General features: G+C 38.3%; 3 protein-coding genes across 3 annotated transcripts in view; 1 reads left to right on the top strand and 2 right to left on the bottom strand.

Annotated features, from left to right (window-relative positions):
• Window positions 1-2,295: 2,295 nt before the first annotated feature.
• On the bottom strand, window positions 2,296-15,077 carry LOC134657445 (solute carrier family 53 member 1). The gene is made up of 12 exons (XM_063513001.1): window positions 14,743-15,077; window positions 14,130-14,283; window positions 13,107-13,342; window positions 12,358-12,619; window positions 8,838-9,208; window positions 8,161-8,308; window positions 7,379-7,405; window positions 6,148-6,342; window positions 5,434-5,606; window positions 4,890-5,020; window positions 4,070-4,225; window positions 2,296-2,472 (listed from the first exon to the last, which is right to left on the bottom strand). Exons 1-12 carry the CDS (start codon window positions 14,809-14,811, stop codon window positions 2,361-2,363), a joined length of 2,034 nt encoding a protein of 677 aa, XP_063369071.1. The 5' UTR covers window positions 14,812-15,077; the 3' UTR covers window positions 2,296-2,360.
• Window positions 15,078-16,053: 976 nt separating this feature from the next.
• LOC134657655 (exosome complex component CSL4) lies at window positions 16,054-17,295 on the bottom strand. Its single transcript, XM_063513217.1, has 3 exons — window positions 16,977-17,295; window positions 16,637-16,885; window positions 16,054-16,318 (listed from the first exon to the last, which is right to left on the bottom strand). The coding sequence occupies exons 1-3, from the start codon at window positions 17,148-17,150 to the stop codon at window positions 16,070-16,072; spliced, it is 672 nt and encodes a 223-aa protein (XP_063369287.1). The 5' UTR covers window positions 17,151-17,295; the 3' UTR covers window positions 16,054-16,069.
• A 1,024-nt stretch (window positions 17,296-18,319) lies between these two features.
• Window positions 18,320-21,148, top strand: part of LOC134657534 (coatomer subunit alpha) — a 49,919-nt gene continuing 47,090 nt past the window's right edge. The window contains exons 1-3 of the mRNA XM_063513110.1: window positions 18,320-18,634; window positions 20,009-20,125; window positions 20,832-21,068. Of these exons, the coding sequence (XP_063369180.1) occupies window positions 18,407-18,634; window positions 20,009-20,125; window positions 20,832-21,068 (582 nt within the window). The 5' untranslated portion in view covers window positions 18,320-18,406. The remainder of the gene's footprint in view (window positions 18,635-20,008; window positions 20,126-20,831; window positions 21,069-21,148) is intronic.

Below are 21,148 nucleotides of genomic sequence, written 5' to 3'. Positions count from 1 at the left end.
AAAGTGTTATTTAACCTTTTGGACGCCAATGACCGATACATCCGCACCGTAGGTTCAACACCAATGACCGATTAATCGGTCACCATTCGGTCACAGACCACAGAGCAACATCGACCTATGTGCATATACATATAGTTCAACTTTAGTTTTGACACTTCAATGACGTGGCGTTTGAGTGACTGCTTTTGTGTTTGACACGGCGTAGAAAAGGTTAATCTTGTTAAATCTTGTACAATTTAATTCCGATGTTACCTGTATAATTTGGCATGTTTTTATACAGTGTGTTTTTAGGGTTCCGTAGCCAAATGGCAAAAAACGGAACCCTTATAGATTCGTCATGTCTGTCTGTCTGTCTGTCTGTCCGTCTGTCCGTCTCGTCTGTCCGTCCGTATGTCACAGCCACTTTTCTCCGAAACTATAAGAACTATATTGTTCAAACTTGGTAAGTAGATGTATTCTGTGAACCGCATTAAGATTTTCACACAAAAATAGAAAAAAAAACAATAAATTTTTGGGGTTCCCCATACTTCGAACTGAAACTCAGAATTTTTTTTTTCATCAAACCCATACGTGTGGGGTATCTATGGATAGGTCTTCAAAAATGATATTGAGGTTTCTAATATCATTTTTTCCTAAACTGAATAGTTTGCGCGAGAGACACTTCCAAAGTGGTAAAATGTGTGTCCCCCCCCCCCCTGTAACTTCTAAAATAAGTGAATGATAAAACTAAAAAAAATATATGATGTACATTACCATGTAAACTTCCACCGAAAATTGGTTTGAACGAGATCTAGTAAGTAGTTTTTTTTATACGTCATAAATCGCCTAAATACGGAACCCTTCATGGGCGAGTCCGACTCGCACTTGGCCGCTTTTTTTTAAGAACTAAATCACTAAAGTTATTGTAAAATTATTATTGTTATAAACATGCTGTTGTAGCTCGGATGTGAAGTTTATACGATTGAAATAAATTAATGCACTAATCATACTTTGTATTTGTATTTACATATCCTAAGATAGTAAAATAATCATGCAAAAAATAAATATTATACGACATTTTTACACAAATTGACTAAGCTCAAGAAAGCTTGTATTGTGGGTATACTCAGACAACGATATGTATAATATACAACTACTTAAGTACATAGAAAACAACCATGACTCAGGAACAAATATCTGTGCTCATCACGCAAATAAATGCCCTTACTGGGATTCGAACCCAGGACCGCGGCTTCACAGGCAGGGTCACTACCCACTAGGACAGACCGGTCGTCAAAAAAGTACAGATACTAATAGCTGTATAATATGAAAGCTCCAAAAATAAAATTGACAGCTATTTGTCAAATCTAAATAGTTATTTTCGATACAAGTGCGAAAAAGAGGAAATTCGAAACGAGTGGCGATAAATTAAAACACGACCGAAGGGAGTGTTTTAAATCGACACGAGTTGCGAATTACCTATTCGCACGTGTATCGAACAACGTTTTGCAGTACATATGGCACTTTAAAGATTCGACATACATACGCACGAAAAGTGCTATTTTACGCACTAGTGCGGAAAATAGCACTCCGTGCGATGTCGAAACTTTAAAGTGCCATATGTAGGTACTGTAAAACGTTGTTTCTTGTAAAACGAATTTCCTCTTTTTCGCACTTGTATCGAAAATAACTATTTTGCTTGACCCTTGACTACATTTTTTCGTGAAATATTTCTATGTGTAGTCAACCTTAGCGTTGTTGACGGCGCGTGCGGTCAATGACCTGTGTTTAGGTTATTGTGTTTTCTGGTTGGAATGAAATAGAACTCTCATAGTAGGGGAGACTGAGGCGACTTGATTCCAAAAAATCCTTAATAACGCCTCACATAATTAACGGACGCCCCTTGAGGTCATTTTTCATATAAATTCCATATTAAAAATCGTTTTGACAGTTCTAAAAAAGAAGCTGATGTGACTAGTAGGAAAGTAGCCAAATGTCAAAGTACTCCGTCCACTGACAATCCAACCTCTAGACTGAGCTTAGGCCAATTCTTTCATGAAAGCGATGCTGCCAAAAATACGGGGGTGCGGGGGGACGAGGTGAGCGAATCCCGTGCCGTGATTGGTCCGTTCAAAGACACGGACCAATCACGGCACGGGATTGACTCGAAGATGGAGTAACGCTACCGTATGTGTGGCAGAGGGGGTAGCGCGACTATGCTATGTCTAGAGGTTGGATTGTCTGTGACTCCTTCAGAATTCAATACAGGTTGCATTGCAAGTGAGTAAAAGGGATGCGTGGAAAAAAACGTCAAAGTTAAACGATTTCTATAAATATATTGATAATTAGTAATAATACTATGTGTCGTGTATCACAGTGGGTTACAGCATCTTGGCGGACAGCTCCAGCTGCAGGTCTTGGATGGACTCCTTCTTGATCAGCGGCCGCAGGTCCAGGTCTTTGACCTTTTTCATGTTCTTCTTCTTTGTTAACCTGGAAAAGAGACTGGGATTTAAATTTGACTAGCTTTTTTGGAGTAAAATAAGTTTATGGCAAAAAAAGATTGGTACAAGCTTTTATTGCTGACTGTACTTTTCTTTCCACAGCCAACTAATACTCATCGAGACAATTCTAAAAACCCCAAACACAGTTAGGTTGGCTTGTTTTATCACAGAGTTCCTATGGCCACCTCCATCCATCATCAGATCATCCTAATGATGTCCAAGTCGGTGTACCACGGATATGTGCGGCGCGGTACTGACTACCGCACTTGTTTGTGGGGATCAAATGGGGTTGACAACTGTCCGGATGGAAACATGAATACATAAATAAATAAGTACATATTTTAGGACATTCTTACACAGATTGACTAAGTCCCACAGTAAGCTCAAGCTAGTGTTGTAGGTACTCAGACAACGATATATATAATATACAAATACATAGAAAACACCCAAGACTCAGGAACAAATATCTGTGTTAATCACATAAATAAATGCCTCACTAGGATTCGAACCCAGGATACACAATACATTTTGCAACGGCTCATGGGAGCCTGGGGTCCGCTTAGCAACTAATCCCAGTAATTGGCGTGGGCACTAGTTTTTACGAAAGCGACTACCATCTGAGCTTCCAACCCAGAGGGTAAACTAGGCCCTAGGTATTGGGATTAGTCCGGTTTCCTCACGATGTTTTCCTTCACCGAAAAGCGACTGGTAAATATCAAATGATATTTCGTACATAAGTTCCGAAAAACTCATTGGTACGAGCCGGGGTTCGAACCCGCGACCTCCGGATTGCAAGTCGCACGCTCTTACCGCTAGGCGACCAGCGCTTCTCAGGATGGTATAAAATAGTACATTATTGTCGAGATTCGGAAGTAGCTACTTGCAGGCTGAGGATTCGTTTTAAACGGACGACCTTGGGAGTCCGTTTAATTGAATCCGAAGCCAGCAAGTAGCCTTCCAGCCGAGTCATATATAGTGCTTTTCTCAAAAATGGTGCAAGAAATAGAAATATTTTACAAAGCAACGTTCTAATTTTCACAGAAAAAAGTACAACCATTAAAAAGATTTGCTTGCCGCCTTTAAAAAAAAAGAAGTGAATTATTCAGCTGAAAATACGCCAACCTATTTGAGACACCTAAATAGTCGCGGTACCAACATTAAGCCTGTAACAGACTATCGCACCGCACCGCGACCTTGGAGGAGCCTTGGAGCGTCGCACCCGTAAGTGAGAGCGAGAAACAGATATCTGTTTCTCGCTTTCACTTATGGGTGCGACGCTCCAAGGTCGCGGTGCAGTGCGATAGTCTGTTATAGGCTTTATAATAATAAGTGCTGATCATCTGTTTAATTTCTGTTTAGCTGTTTAAGGGACTTGTGCCTTAATTTGATATGGCCATTTAAAGTTTTAAAAAGTTTGGAACTCGTTAAATAATGGAATTTGTATGCAACATTGCAGTCCCGAAATCGAGACTGCAATGTTTTTAACTTTTTAATTTTTTGAATGACCATAAACTACGCATTTCGCGACCTATTTTTTAACCGGCAACGTCGACTTTGCCGTCCATTTTTGAGAAAAATGTCCTTACCTATTGACAACGCCGTCCGGATGGTCCATCATCCGGATGATGTCGGCCTGGTCTGAGGAGTCGAGCGGCGCCACGGAGATGTCCCGCACGGCGCGGAATTTACCGCAGTTGTTCAGGTGCTCGTTCTCCAGCCGGAAGAAGTTCCAGATGAATCGTCTGTAATGTAAGTTGTGATATTGACCTTATTGCCTTCGACACTTGACTAATCATATGCAGCTTAAAACTGAAATCCTTAGATGTCACTTAGTATTTATTAACCCGTGAGTTCCCACGTGTGTGACGTCACCATAAGCGTTCTGGCTCAAATTTGAGTCCTTGGGAGCTGACAGGTTAAAAACTAGCGACCCGCCCCGGCTTCGCACGGGTTAACAAATTATACATAAATCCTCTTGAATCACTCCTATCTATTTAAGAACACCGCATCAAAATCCGTTGCGTAGTTTTAAAGATCTAAGCATACATAGGGACCGACAGACAGCGGGAAGCGACTTTGTTTTATACTATGTAGTGAAGACAAAACCTATACTAATAATAGGAGCGTTAAATTTTATGAACCGATCTTGACATGCGTCTCCTTAAGAACGGCTTTATTTAGTAGCTCATGGTCCACAAGGTCAACTTTTTGAATTAAATCGGTAAGACTTTCTTTGTTTCAGAGCCTAAGAATAATATAATATTAATATAAAAAAATTTCGTCCTATTTTTAGGGTGCTGGGTGCCAACTTTTTTTGGGCGTATCTGTTATCATCTGTCATTGTAGTCTTCTTCTGTCTGTCTGTCTTTAGTATCTATGTAGGTACCTAAAATACTTAAGACTCACCTGAACACCTCCAACGGCGCTAGAACTGAGACCATAGTCTCATTAGACACATAACCGTTGTCGGTCAACAGGAATGAAACGATCCAGATGAAACGCAGCACAAAGTCCTCCACTATCGCGAAATAGTAGAACTGTAACAAAAACAGCTATGTAAACAAAGTGTCGAATGTTAAACCGTATTTAAAGTTTTTATTATGTAATTTTTTTTGTCATAAAACCTCTATTTTCAATTAATAACGTAATTGACATTTAATAGCCTTCTCATAGAAAAAGCGGACAAGCTTATTGTTTTTAAAACCCAACTTTTGAGTTTTTGGAACAATGCAAAGCTTTTGACACTGTAGATAATCCCTTTATAGCGAGTTAAGAATACATTTTGTAATTGGTGATATTGCCTTTAAAACTATTAAGAATTACTTGATCAATCACACTGCATGAATAAAAAATAAAAAATTTTTTAAGGACAACAAAGTGGTTTCTCCATGGGATACCTCAAGGTAGTGTTTTTGGGCCCGCACTTTTTCGAATCTACATTAGAACTTACGCCTGGGTTATATACGATTTCCTCTCTCAGGAATCGATTCTCGGCCGTGGGCGGACAGCTGAACAGGCCCCAATCCATCTTCACGTCCCACGTGTACGTGTACAGCGAAGATATCAGTTGGCATACGAACCACGCGTATAGAAACGGGTTGTCGTATTGGTCTATGTAGTTGTCTGGCGAAAATGAAACAGTTTTTCGTTATATGTATACAATGCTATGAAAGAAGGCTGACATGACAACAACAACAGTACAATCTACAGGCATAGGTTGTATACAGCATGGCAATAAGAAATAATAATTTTACTAGAAGATTCTGCCCGCGACTTCTTCTGCGTACTTGGAGGATATAACGAAACGGAGACGCCTTGTTTGTAATTTTCTGTACAAAACAGTCTGCCGATTTTTGCGGGGGAGGGGCACGTCAAATGTATATTATACGTAACGTAAAAATAGCTATGTCAGAAAAACGTCAGTCCATACATTTGTGTATTGTGTATGAACATTGGCCGCCTATTTTCGACAGAGGGGAACGCCTGTTAATGGCTACTCTGTTTGGTTATATCCTCTAAGTCTGCGTAGAATGATGTGATTTCCGTGATAAAAAGTTTAAGCATAAAGTGGATTACCACAACTATCTATTAAAGTAATATAGAGATATACATAGTTAAATTACTTTTGTGTTTATAATACTAAGTAGGGATTTGTGACACGCACCTGCATAAAATAATCGTAGTGTAGTGAACAACGCCACAAAAAACGTGGTGGAATATTTCCCCGCGTTAAGCAAATGTGGGAAGGCTTCCCGGCTGTCTCGGTAACGCCGGAGACATTGCGCGAAACGGGTCCAAGCGGGTACTATGCTCACTAGTGCGCGTGTTATGATGAACCATTTTGTTGATTCAAATGCGTCTGAAAAAAGTTCAAATTTAATAGAAATAGAAATAGAAATATTTATTTGCTTAAACATGGTAATTGCATACAGATGACAAAAGTAAATTAATTTAGTATCACATGTTTAGCCAAAATATGGCATGCAAACTTAAAGCTAAAAAAAAACCCTTTATTACAATGTCAAACTTTACCTAGTAAACAATCCAAAATCATTAACATAACATGCAAATAAATTAAATATATGTAGTTTGTCAAAGGACTGTCTCATTTGAAACATAGACAGGGAGAATCATACTATCACCTATCTTTGTTTTACACTAGTACTAGCACCCACAAGAAAAGGATAAGTATAGTTTTCCTGGTTCTTACTGACTGACAAATTGGTTTGACCAACTATGACAGGGCAAGTGCGAGTCGGACTCGCGCACGAAGGGTTCCGTACCATTTATTCTGTTTTTAGTGTTTGTTGTTATAGCGGGAACAAAAATACATCATCTGTGAAAATTTCAACTGTCTAGCTATCACGGTTCATGAGATACAGCCTGGTGACAGACAGACGGACAGTGGAGTCTTAGTAATAGGGTTCCGGCATTACCCTTTGGGTACGGAACCCTAAAAACCGTTGTTTTACGGTAGGCTAAGCATTAGTTAATAACTTTTAATATGGAATCCAACTTCATCGCGGAAAAACTTGGCTGATTATACTTCAATACTTTCTGGGACATTTTTTCCACGATTGGTCCTAAAAATGTTCGGTATATGCTTCGTTTCAGTTCAAGTTTGCTGGAGTTGCAGGCGTCCATAGGCTACGGTGACTGCTTACCATCAGGCGGCCCGTATGCTTGTTTGCCACCGATGTGGTATAAAAAAAAGTTTGTTCAATTTTAAAATGCACTTTTACCAATTTACTATCTGTTATTCTTATCGTCTTATCAATGAAAAGTGACAGTTATACTGCATCAATTATATTTGACGTTATCTTTTGCTTATTTTATAACAATGTCAAACGTTAGTTAATTTTAGTAATAAAATAGATAATATAAAAAAAACTTACTTAATGGGGTAGCAGAAGAAGCGATATCTGAAAATGTTACATGTTAAAATTAGAAAGAATATGCAATACATGCAAAGCAAAGTAAAATGTTAAGAAATTAAATATTAATTATTTAATTCAAGGTTAAATAAATAACGGCTAATGTGTAATGATTAGTAATGAACATTCAACAAAAATAATAATTTAGGTATTGACCCTTCTCTTAGGTCTGGTTTTGATTATTGCCGCGAAGTGTGTCAAGCGTAACATTTCATTTCGGCTTTTAGTTCAGGCGTCCATAGGCTACGGTGAGTGCTTACCATCAGGCGGGCCGTATGCTTGTTTGCCACCGACGTGGTATTAAAATAAAAGATAGCAGCCCCATAACGCGTAAGGGAGCCTTTGTGAACTGAAGTGGGAAGCGCCTGCTTATTGGTGTGAATTTTGGATTTAGGCCACACCCACAACATGGCAGTCCGGTCCGTCTTAGTGTAAGGCCTGAGTGGACGCTCGAGTTGTGCGTGCAGCGGGGCGGGGCGTGCGGCGTGCATGTTAAACAAATGCAAGCGTATAGGAGCGGCCTTAGTGCACGCTGCTCACATCACGCGTGAGCCCACAGCCACGCTGCACGCCCCGCCGAACGCTCCGCTTCGAGCGTCCACTCAGGCCTTACACTAACGCGTCCCGATGGCATTGCTTACAGTAATAACACCGCAATGCCTCAAATTGCGCAGGCGATTTGCGCCGTGTGCAAGCACAAGTCTAGTAAGTATAGAGTATAGAGGTATTTAGTAGCAACTCACCATTAACTTTGAACCAATCTCCACCAGCCACGTAAAACGCGACCAAGTAATGGAAGTCAAGGAAGGCCACCACAAATGAGTTCCACTGGTCCGCCAGCCAGAAGTCCGCGAACAGTACTGGCATGAACGGAGCGGCTAGGATCCGACCCTGAAACGGTACATGTCATGATATAAGAGCATAGGCATCCCACTAACCCGGGGTTAACCGGTTAAACCTGGAGGTACCATGATTACCGGTACAATTTGACACTGGGTTAACGGTACCGATTAACCCCGGGTTAGTGGGATGGTGCAAGTGGCCCTAAGTAGTATAAATTCTCCAAATAATATCCACAACACAATCTTTATTGAGCTTGCTGTGGGTCTAACTCAATTTGTGTAACTTTGTCCCATATTAGGTATCTTATCATTCTTATACCTTTACACGAACAATTCTTGTGTATTTATATATTTCGGGTCGGCTCTAACGATTTCAATGAAATCTCTGGGAAAACGGAGTTTTTATATGTTGTCTCCCAGATATTTTTATTGTTAGGTAAAAAAAAATATCATCATGTTAGTATAAGTATAACAGCAGTGTTCACGGCATTAGAATAAATAAAATTTATTAAATTTTTAATAGTAATACCGAAGAATGTATTTATTTACTCGCAATAACAATAAAAATCAATGCTCACACTTATCCTCAAAAACCAGAACCTCGCCTCGTGCCGAAACATCTTCAGCGGATTCACCAAAAACGCCAACATTATAATGACCAGCGCCAATGGATTCACAAACGGCGGTATACTCAAATTAGCACTATATATAAAGCTGAGTATACTTAAGGCCCACACTACACCGAATATTGCTGCTAGCTCCATCAGATGTTGTTCTGATAAATGGTTTCTAGGGTCTAACTCGAATATTAGGACGTGGTTGACGCCTGACGACCGCCAACCGTATACGTTAATGCCTATTAGGAAGATGAATTCGACTAGGAGGAAAGGGCCTCGGTAGAGTCGGAATGCTGTTTTGAAGTTATCTGTGCCACCCTCGTGGAATAGTGCTGGAACAAATTATTATTGCTGTAACTTTTACACATTGAACTCTTATAAATATCATCAGATGAAAATGGGACTAATGGTAAACCTGCTTCCATTTGTAAGTCGGATACAATAGTGCTACTCTTAGTGTAAGGCCTGAGTGGACGCTCTAGTTGGGCGTGCAGCGGGGCGGGGCGTGCGGCGTGCATGTTAAACAAATGCAAACGTATAGGAGCGGCCTTAGTGCACGCTGCTCACATCACGCGTGAGCCCACAGCCACGCTGCACGCCCCGCCGAACGCTCCGCCTCGAGCGTCCACTCAGGCCTTACACTTAAAGAACTAGGAGGACGTTCAAAGTTTGTTTATAAGTACCCAATAGGGCGAAATTTCATGAATGTCTTTCAAAGTGGTAAGATAAAGGTATTATTTTTATTTATTGTATGGCATAGGTATGTACATGTCACTCGATTACATATAGAAAGAAAACTTATTAAGTACGCGATTGCTTCTTCTGACAGGATCTTAAAATCGTCTACATGGCCTGTGTATCTAGATAAAGATAAAGGTATACAGGATGCGTATAGGCGATGGATGTACCTACACGTGCGCGTTGCAATATCATGGCATGCCACCGCTTGCGTGACGTGTGCGTGCACGGCTTCAACATTTTAGCGCACGAGCGTGCACGTTTACACACACGCATCAGCCGGTGTGCCTTTAACCGCTAAAGACGTCAATTGACGCGCGCTGCTACAGCCTTTGTGCTATCAACCTTTGTGTATTCCGACAAGGTTCAAGATAAGGTGCCGCGCACGATAGGCGTGGCGTTCAAAGGGTTAAGAAATACTAAGTGTAAGGCCTGAGTGGACGCTCGAAGCGGAGCGTTCGGCGAGGCGTGCAGCGTGGCGTCGGGATCAGGAGTAATTTGAGCAGCGTGCACTAAGGCCGCTCCTATACGTTTGCATTTGTTTAACATGCCGCACGCCCAACTCGAGCGTCCACTCAGGCCTTACACTAAGACGCATAAAGTAGTGCTAAATATTGTAGTAGGTAGGTACGTATTTTGCTCTTGTCCGACAGGGAAGAGTAGAAATTATTGAGGGCGCCACTGACTTGAATGGAGCATAATATTTTATAATAACCTAGTAATAACCTCTCCAACTCTATAATTATCACATTATCAAACGATTATCTCTAAACCAACACGTTCAAACAATATTTACAACTATAATACGATCTATAAATCGCCATAGCACACAGACCAAGGTAAATTTACTAGGCTTATCAGTACGCAAATACCAATGTTAGTACTAACAGTAACAATTGTAGACCTTAAGTCTGTGGAATAAGGTTCATGAATAGTCAGTTATATGTGACGATGGTAGCAGTTTAATCTTAATGTTGATAAAGAAAGTAAATTTGAATCTTATTCGAATATCTTTTATGATCTAGGTCAGCGGTCGGCAACCTTTTAGCAGCCAAGGGCCACATAGTAGTTTACGAAGTTGACGCGGGCCGCACTTTGTTAATATTTATGAAATTTATCAGACATTGTCGTTTGTCAATATTACATACAAAATAGCCAGGGAGACTCGCGGGCCGCAAGTGACAGGTTCACCGCTGATCTAGGTAATGGAAAAAATACCGGCCAAATGAGTTAGAGGTACGGAACCCTAAAAATGCTTGAGATTGAGGTACAAATTTTATCGTATGATAATGAGACCAACTGAAGTATTTATTAAAATCATTATGGGACTTTATAAGGACTGTATATTCTGCGATTGTCATAGATACCTATAGTAATGATTTATCATGCCATAATATAGATGAGCGCTTATTGAGTTGATTAGAAGTATTGTATTCTTAATGAATCGTAAACTCGTAGTGTTATCGTCATTACATAACACCTATAGCAAAATAGCCTACCTTAATACCTACTTAATGCGTTAGCTAGCTCAGACTTGTTTGATATATGAAGTATTAGAAAAGGCTTTTAATACATACGATAGCAATCAAAAAAGAGTAGATTATATATTTTTTTCCATACAATGACCTGCTTAGTGTTTTCTTAGAAGCGGATTCCGAGTGACTCGTAAGTTACATGTTAAAACTATTTCTATACGACGTCGGAGACAAACGTATGATCCACATGTTCGTAAGTAGTCACTGTAACCTATGGACGTCTGCAACTCCGCGAGTTAAGATGCGACCACACCGCTGCTTAAAACACGCTAACGGTACGGAATCGCAGTGACGCATCGTATTTTTTTGCGTGCCACCCACTCTGCTGCTCAAAATACGCTGACGGTGCGGAATCGCAGTGACGTGCCGTAACTTTACTAAAGTCTATTTTTTTATTCGGTAGACTGAAATGACAGCTAATTGTATGAACATGAAATGTCATTTCATACTATTAACTGTCATTTCAGTCTACCAAATAAAAAAATAGACTTTAGGAAGACATGTGTCAAAATCGTGACATTTACGACGCGTCACTGCGATTCCGTACCGTCGCCGTTTTTTAAGCAGCGGTGTGGTCACACCTTTATACAAGCGCGTTGCCAATCAACTAAAGCAGCTTGTATGGGATAAGACTGTGGCCATGACATTTTATAACAATCGACTCAGGTACAGTGAGCTGCAAAATTGTAATAGTACATTCCGACACAAGTGCGAATTACATTTTCGCACGTGCATTGTCTAATGTTTTACAGTACATAATAAAATAAATAAAATAGCCTTTTAATTCTTGCGAATTTTTAACATTGTTTGGTGTTTTAGAATTAGTCTAAAGTTAACTTATAATTTTTATAATGTTAGTTCTAATATTTTAAATTTATTTTAATATTTGGCAAGAACCCCGTCTTCGCAGGTGAAGGCCTGCTCCAGAGTTTTTCACTCGTCTCTATCTTGAGCTATTTGCATCCAGTTTTGACCAGCGATATTTTTTATTTCGTCTTCCCATCTAGTAACAGGTTTTCCTAGTGGCCCTTTCCATTACATATGACACATGACATTTACAGTACATATGTCTCTTTAAATGTTCCACATACGCACGTATGGTGCTAGTTACCGCACTATAGGGCGGTAAATTAGCACCATATGTACTGTAAAAGCACGTTATGAATTGGATTCATAATGTGTCCATGCAATTGCGATTGGGTACTTACCAGATAGTACAACAGTGATGAACAACACTATAAAAGACCCAGAGAAAAGTCCGACTTTAAACGTGGTCCACGGACTCTGTTGCTCGCCAAGCGGCGGGACCCTCAGCTTCTTCATAGCCTTCTGACGGTCACCACCCTCTAGCTCGTTGGTGACCGTCGCTTCTGTGTCGCTGATCAGTCTGTCAATGTCTTTGTTGGTGTAGAAGTGGGATGTTTCTACATGTTCCGCTCGCCACTGGGCGCCGTTTGTGCCGTTTAATAACTAAAAAGAACGATTAAATTAAATTGCTGTTTTTAGTGTCCAGGATAAATCTGTAGACGGCGGGAAGAAGTTGATAACTCGCGGGAAAAAATGGAAGAAATTTGAACCTTATGCAATTTAATTTTGTGTTCAAACTTCAATAAAATATAGTCGAGTTATCAAGTACTTCCCGCCATGTACGGAAATGCGAAAGTGTGTCTGTCTGTTATCTCTTTACTCTTAAACCGCTGAACCGATTTAGTTGAAATTTGGTATGGAGATAGTTCGAATTCTGGTGAAGGACATAGGGTAGTTTTTATCACAAAAATCACCCTTTAAGGTTGTGAAAAGGGGGGTGGAAGTTTGTATGGGGAATCGTTAAAAAGCAGATTGGGTAAAAATAAGCTACCCAAATTACTAACTCCACGCAGACGAAGTCGCGGGCAAAAGCAAGTCAAAAACAAGTCAAGAAAGAATTGTAAGTAATTTCACCTATAAAATAACCTACCTTATCATGCTTCTTTAAAATCTTCCTAAACCCTGTATAATTCAAATTCTGATAGTTCTGCAGCAGAATCAAGCTGAGATAAAACTCGCTGAACGCCAGCTTGAGTTCCTGGACCTTCCGTCGAGGTATGGGTGCTTTCTTGCCGTCCCCGCCTGCCTTGGGTTTCATAGTATCAAACTGACTTTTCAACTCACTCTGTAATGTGGCAAATTTTCTTGTCGCTTCTGCTAGTTTCTCTGTGAAAGGGATTTGTGTATCAGCATGTTTGTTTTCAAAGCTTTTAGTGTAATTATTTATTGAACTTTGTGTTAGGTTTGTGCTTAACCCTTTACCAGGCTAAAGGATAGGGTAGGTGCGTTAGTTTTCGCCCATGCTCTAGTTTTAGATTAGCAAATAATATATCCGATTTTCTACTTGCAAAATATCATTTTTATGTAGATAGATATATTGTTTTTACATTAATTATTGCAATACGTACAAATTTGTGCAGCAATGTAGGTTTATATTCAAATTTCATCAAGTGGACGAAAACTACAGCTGCACGAAAACTAACGCACCTACCCTATATTTCCCACAAACGGCACTTCAAACATGTGTTCTATTTTCGATGAGTAAGACTGACATTTGATTGTCATTTATGAAATGTCTGCTTGGTAAAGGGTTAATCATGTACAGTTATAGTAGTATTCAAATTGTAATCAAATACAGTAAGGTAACAACAGACTAAAATATATTTTGTGATTTTATTCATAAAAATACAACTACTAATTTTAATTATAAATTTTCAGGTTTCCTGTTATAAACTTCGTTGTACATAAAATGTTAGATAAAATATTAGGTTTTGTAGCATATGACTTCACATACTCTACACCTTACAAAATCTATTCAATTTTAAACAACCAGATCAGTAGGTATGTAAATGCACTTGGGTAACTTTGAAACTCAAATTCAAAAATTTAAAAAAGATAATAAACATTTATAAAGATTATTATATACTTATATGGTTCCATATATTTCATGTACCTGAGTAGAATGTAGTGATTTTCTTAAGCTCCTGGTCACAATAGAGGAAGAATGTCTCATCAAAATTGGCAAAATGTCGGGACAACACCTCGGGCTCCACATTTTCGGCTGATGGGGCTTCCTCCACCGCTGTGTACAACATGGCTTTCATTTCCTACAATTAATAAAAATATTTAGAAAAACTTTGTAAAAAGAAATATGGCATTAATCAACTGGACAACATTATGGATTTCACACCTATAAACCCCGGTCTTTTGATAGGCTTGCATGGAGATATAGATCCAACACATAGAGGCCCTTTGGAGAGCTTTTATGTAATGTGTAAATATCTTTATCTTATTATAAATGTATTAAAGTACAAATGCATGCAAATATGAGTCATGCTAGTAAATAGAACAAATGTATCAAGTATTCAAGGTGTGTTTTATAATAATAATACTGTTTGCCTGGTAAACACAGACATTAATAGACTATCAAAGATAAATATTACAAAATGAGTTAATTTTCCTGAATTGCAGTAAGCCAATGAGTGTAATGGACTTGACCTTGCTACTGAATCTTGAAATACAATTGTTTTAAGATCAAACTATTACAAACAGAAGATTATAAATACCTCATAGTTGATATACTGTTTACGCCATTCCGGCGTTATATGGGCACTTAAATGCTCGGCGAACTTCATCTTCAGGCGTCTGTTAGGCTTAGGAGATCGTTAAATACTGCTACAACTGAATCTATAAGCTGCCATAAAGACTAACGTTTGTTTAGCGATAACCGGACGATGGTGACCTCATTACACTAAAGTTAATGCGTAACAAAACAATGGAATGATTGCGGATTTGTCTTAAATTTATAATCTTGCTCGGCTCCTGTGTAACTTTAAATTTTCCTTGTAAATTTCATGAGCAAAAGCTACATTGGCTACAAATATTTTCTGAGAATTTGACAACTACAAGTACCACGCGTTCAAAAACACGCTGTCAATATTTGCTGACATTTTGATTACAACACAAACAAGAGTATTACATCCAATTTTAAAATAAATTGAACGATTTATTAATAATAATTTAAACTCGATACGAAACTATTGTTTTATAGCATTATTATCAAAAAACATTAACATAAACTAAGTATTTGTGTAAGTAAAATGACCTGCTAATGGTTTCTGAACGTCAAACATGTGATTGATTGACAGCTTCGTTCAGAAACGTTAAACGGCTTTCGCTCTGTGTTCTCGTGTGATCGCTGTTTACCTCTCTTTCTGTGTCGTAGTTAACACACGTTAGAAAGAGAGACAAACAGTCATTATAGGTCTCTTACAAGCCTTTTATAAAACGCAACTCTTATACAGTCATCATCATCCTCCTAGCGTTTGTCCCGTACTGTAACGGGGTCCGCTTTCCTACTTTTCTCCTTCCACAACTCTTATACAGTAACTGAACGAAAAGCAAACATAGACAGAGATAATCATACTATCTTTGTCTTACACTTAGCACCTAAAAGAAAAGGATGAGTATAGTTTTTTTTGTTCCTATTTACTGACAAGATTTGGTTGACCCAGTATACATACATATTCAGGTCTGATGTTGAAATATCCTATGGGAGAGTCAATTTTCAGTTCGGGTTTGGTCCCATAGGAAAGGTTGCTTAGGGTTTGAGTAATTTCTTTTCGTTCAGTTACATAATGTACATATATTACTGGGTTTACTGTGCAATAAATATGCGCAAAAATTATATATACCCAGTTTTACTTTAAAACTTTATTATTGAATTGAATAGGAATAAAAAGACAAACTAAACAATAAATTAACTAAACCCCATTTTACTTAAAACTTGGTGAATAGGTTTTATGATGAGATTGATGAGGCACATATATGTTCATTTAACAATCATAGCCTTTTTGTATTAAAACAAGTAATATACTAAATCTTTTTATTAGTTTAGTCTTTAATTTCAACTACTTCCTTCTTAACTTTAGCTGGGAACAAATTTTGGTTCATAATGTTGTCCGGGATAACTCTGGCCACTTTCCTCGGTTCCTTAACCAGTGTTTTAGGACACTGCATCTCTGACCAGCTGATGGGGACCATTCCAACGCCTTGTGGGGATCCCTCGGCTGTTGCTATGACGACGCCCAGCTCATTCTCAGCTGTTGATATGTGGTACCAGTGGATTTCTGTCATTGGAAGCTGAGATTATTGTTGAGGAACTGTTATTTTAATAAAAAATTGGAGTATTCTATTTAGCCTCAAGATTTTGTGATAAAAAGAAACTGAATGCTAGCCCATGTTATAAATACAATATGTAATGTCAAAGGTACCCTTTAAATTACCATGACTCATACTGACACTGAATTGAGAATATGTCGAAGCTAAGCCATTGTTTTAACATTAGGGTACCGACTGATAGTGTAAAATTAATAATTTCTTCCTATTTTCTTATTATTTCTACATATTGCACCTAATGCTTACTAATATAATTATTTAAATTTGTTAAAAAAAGGATACAACTCTAGCCAATATCACATCTCCTGGACGAAAACATTTGTAAGGATCAATTCTGTCCTTATCAGTACTTTTGATGTCCTCCTTCTTCAAAATGCCCCTGTACGGTCTCACCAGAACTGACGGACCAACACACAGGATGACACATTGCACCATTCGGGAATTTACTACTGTTACTTTTGCTGTGACTATGTCACCGGCTTTTGGCAGAATGCTTGGTGTTCTTGGACTTTCTACGGATATGACTTTGACCTAAAAAACACAGTTAGGTAATAAATATATGGTAGATCTTGTGTTAAGAATATTTTTACGGTAATTCAGTATTATTAGGACAAATGATTACCTTGGATTTCTCATCTTCTTCAATTTTTAAGACTCCAGTCAATGTAGAATAAATGTAACCTTTAAGTTCATACGTTCCGGGCCCAGCGATGTGCTCCTTGTCGGCCAAGCTCAGCCTCATACCGGGAATACATATTTGCCCAATTTCCTTCAAATCTTCTTCACTCACGTTCATGTTTAGTAGAGGTTATGTTGTGGTTCTCAAAACTATCGATAAGTGTCTCAAAGTGAATAAAAACAATGTTGCATAATTATAATTTTCTGTACTGAGAAATACTACTAAAATTAGGACAAACAAACAGCAATAAATGCGGGCAAATCAACTTTTTGCAACAAACCACCACAGGCAATCTTTGTTGACATCGCGTCACATTGACTTTTTTTTTAAATACATTGCATGTAGAATAGAATAGAATAGAATAGAAAAACGTTTATTGCAAAAACCATCTACATACAGCACCACACATATACATTTAAGAAAGAAGATCTTATACACTAAACAGTTAAAACTATTAGTAGCTTAAACTAACATGCAATAATAATCGTAGTATTGATGCTGCTATAGAGGCTACAAATGGACACCACTCAGCATATGCTGTAACATAATATATATGCTATAGCGCTGGTCTTCCGTGGAGCCCAGGGCAAGAAGATAGCTCAGAACAGTAAAGGCAGTGTCAAAATGTGATTCAGTACCTAATTAATATTTAACACAAATTACAAACTTATACATGAAGACAAAGAAAAAGAAACAAAGTGAAATTTGATATGGAAGTGAGTGGGTTGGGAATATGTAAATATATATAGTCAGGCAAAGCATGTATTTAGTATAATATTAAATATAGTGGAGCATATATACATAAAAAAGGGAACTCGAATAAATAAAGAATTATAATATAAAATAGGTGAGTTGGTAGTTGTAAATAGGTTTACAGAAAAGGCAACGATTGACGGCTTTAACCAACAAAAGAAAAAAAAAAAAAAAAAATCTTTTATGCACCGTATTACGCCGGAAGTAAGTAAAATATACCTACCAATAAATTATATAGCTAAGCTGCATGGAACGCTAAGAACACGGCAGTTGCAAGCTGAAAAGATATTGTTTAAATTTAAGTTTAAAAGTATGTAATGTTTTTAAGTTACGTATTGGAGGGGGTATGTTGTTATGTGATGCTAATTACACTAATTTCATTTAAATCTCATAAGTATTGTTCGTGTATGACATTAACTTTATTAGCATCTACCATATAATTTACGTTCGGATACTCTATTCAAAGGACGACTGATTGAAAAACCGATTATTTTATTTTACCGATTCGCATTGTACATCCCTGTTTGGACGTGTCACGTCAGCCGGTTTGACATGTCGATCGTTTGTATCTTTCTGTAAGAGTCTAATTTAACTGAATATCTCCATAAATTCGCGTGAAAATGCTGACGAAATTCGAGACAAAGTCGGCGAGGGTTAAAGGCATATCATTTCATGCCAAACGACCATGGGTTTTGGCTAGTTTGCACAATGGGGTGATTCAGCTGTGGGACTATCGTATGTGTACATTGCTGGAGAAATTTGATGAACACGATGGCCCTGTACGTGGCATTTGTTTCCACATCCAACAGCCCCTATTTGTGTCCGGAGGAGATGACTACAAAATCAAGGTAAGGTCTTTGAATGCCGACAGGAAGTGTCATTGGATGAATATCTACAACATGTTTTTTGATACACTACATTGAGACTGTTTTCTGTGATAGACTTTAGAAGATGGTATTATGTGCTGGTTGCTAGACTATTCAGCAATTACATTACAAAATGATATATAATTTTGGCAACAGTTAAGAATGTTCCCATATGAAGATAAGAATGATATGTAAACTTTGCAGTCCCCATCAGTGTTGCCTTATCTGAACCTGAATAATTATTATCAGTAATTTAACATTTCAACTCTTCTGTATATTTTGTGACATAAATATTATTGGCGGTAATCTCTAACAAGGACATACTTTTATTGAATCTATTTCATTAAGTTTGTTTTTGTATATATTGATCTATAACATGTACAATACATTGCTTTTCCACATCATCCTGTCTCTTATCAGAAATTAAATCAGGAAGTTTAATAAGCGCTTAACTAAGTCTGATGTAACCATTGTAAAACTTAAGTTTGAAACTTTATTTATAATTATATTTACTTTCTTTTTTGGTAACCTTTGCTTGATACAGGATATTGAAAAGAGCTATCGCTATGACTTATCATTTTATTCTATTCTACTCAATGAATGTTTTTAAAAACCCAATTTGAATAAGAAAATTATGTACCAAAAACTTAAAAAAAAACTGATCAATAAAAAATACCATACATATTTAGTAATAATAAAGAATTTTGGACACGGCTCGTATAGTACGTCGGTTCCTCACTCTGCGGCCCTGACCACCGGCAGCTTGGGCCCTGCCCCGCCCGCTGCCGGCGGCACCCTAGGTTAGATTTTTTATAATGTGTTTATATTTTTTTGTAATGTTTTGTAAGTGTTTTATATTTTACTTTTATACTCACATTGTAAAACCCTAACCTAAGACCCTAATTGAATAAAAGAATAAGAATTACTCATAAATATTCTTTCATGTCACAAATCTGAAGGGTCAGATTGAAATCACCATTCATTACTTTTTATTTCTAATAAGAAACCATTGCATGTGTAATGTGTGTTTAAATATAAAAATAAAATAAAATAAATAAAGATAAATATTATAGGACATTATTACACAAATTGATTAAGCCCCACGGTAAGCTCAAGAAAGCTTGAGTTGTGGGTACTCAGACAATGATATATATAATACACAAATACTTAAATGCATAGAAAACAACCATGACTCAGGAACAAATATCTGTGCTCATCGCACAAATAAATGCCCTTACTGGGATTCGAACCCAGGACCGCTGCTTCACGGGCAGGGTCACTACCCACTAGGCCAGACCGGTCGTACCATTATTCATCAACATGACACAATCCTAAAATACTGATTTACCCGTTCAGGTGTGGAACTACAAGCAAAGACGCTGCCTTTTCACACTGCTCGGACATTTGGACTACATCCGCACCACATGCTTCCACCATGAGTACCCGTGGATCCTGAGTGCCTCAGATGACCAGGTAAGTCAGAAAAAAGTTTCATAGTTTAATCCATTTACAAATTTTATTTCTAGCAGGGATCGGATACCGGTATTTTTTGTATGGGAAAGGAAACAGTATTTTTTCGTTCTTTGCTAATTACTTCATTTCTAATTGAGCAATCTAATAATACGAAGTCGTAACCTAAAAACACAACTGAGTCCTACATTTCGAGTATAAAATAATTAGAAAAATATGGTTATTTCTAAGTTTTTGCAAAAAACCGGTTCCGATCCCTGATTTCTACTTACGTATTACTAGTAGTCTCGCCCCTCTAGGATCAGCATAGTGTAATTATTATTATTTAAGCTTTGTGTCTCGCCCATCCGTTATAAAATTGACTTTTCTTTTATTATATTTTCACGATGTGTGATCCCTTGAGGGAAAAAGCCTCCTCCATCTTTTTCTATTTCTATGAGTAATGAGAAACTCCTAATTTTAATCCCTTACAACCTTGATTTATCACTAGTTATTAGGCCGCGGATTGGAGCCCGCGATCGGCAGCAACCGATCATAATGTATAAACTTGAATAGGCCGCGTGCGCCCAGTCCGCGACTAAAGCCAGAATCCAAAACAAAATTTAATTTTTAACAAGCAGGAACGTCTGCGAACGATGCTGTTTACTTTTAAATTTATTCTAATCCAAAACAAAGTCGAAAAATTGTTGTCCCTACTTTCTCCCAACAGACAATCAGAATATGGAACTGGCAATCCCGTCAATGCATCAGCGTCCTTACCGGGCACAACCACTACGTGATGTGCGCGCAGTTCCACCCGACGGACGACCTGATCGTGTCCGCGTCTCTGGACCAGTCCGTCCGTGTGTGGGACTTCAGCGGGCTGCGGAAGAAGAATGTGGCTCCGGGGCCCGCTGGGTTGGCTGAGCATCTTAGGAACCCGCAGGCCACTGATCTGTTTGGACAGGTATGTGGCGGACCAGCTTGTCTGTGTTTGGGACTTCAGTAGGCTACGGAACAAGAATGGGGCTTCAGGACGCTGGGTTG

Source organism: Cydia amplana, chromosome 20 (genome assembly GCF_948474715.1).
Source record: "Cydia amplana chromosome 20, ilCydAmpl1.1, whole genome shotgun sequence".
NCBI classification, from domain to species: Eukaryota; Metazoa; Arthropoda; class Insecta; order Lepidoptera; family Tortricidae; genus Cydia; species Cydia amplana.
Note: the sequence above shows the minus strand (reverse complement) of the source record. Positions and strands in the feature narration are given on the sequence as shown.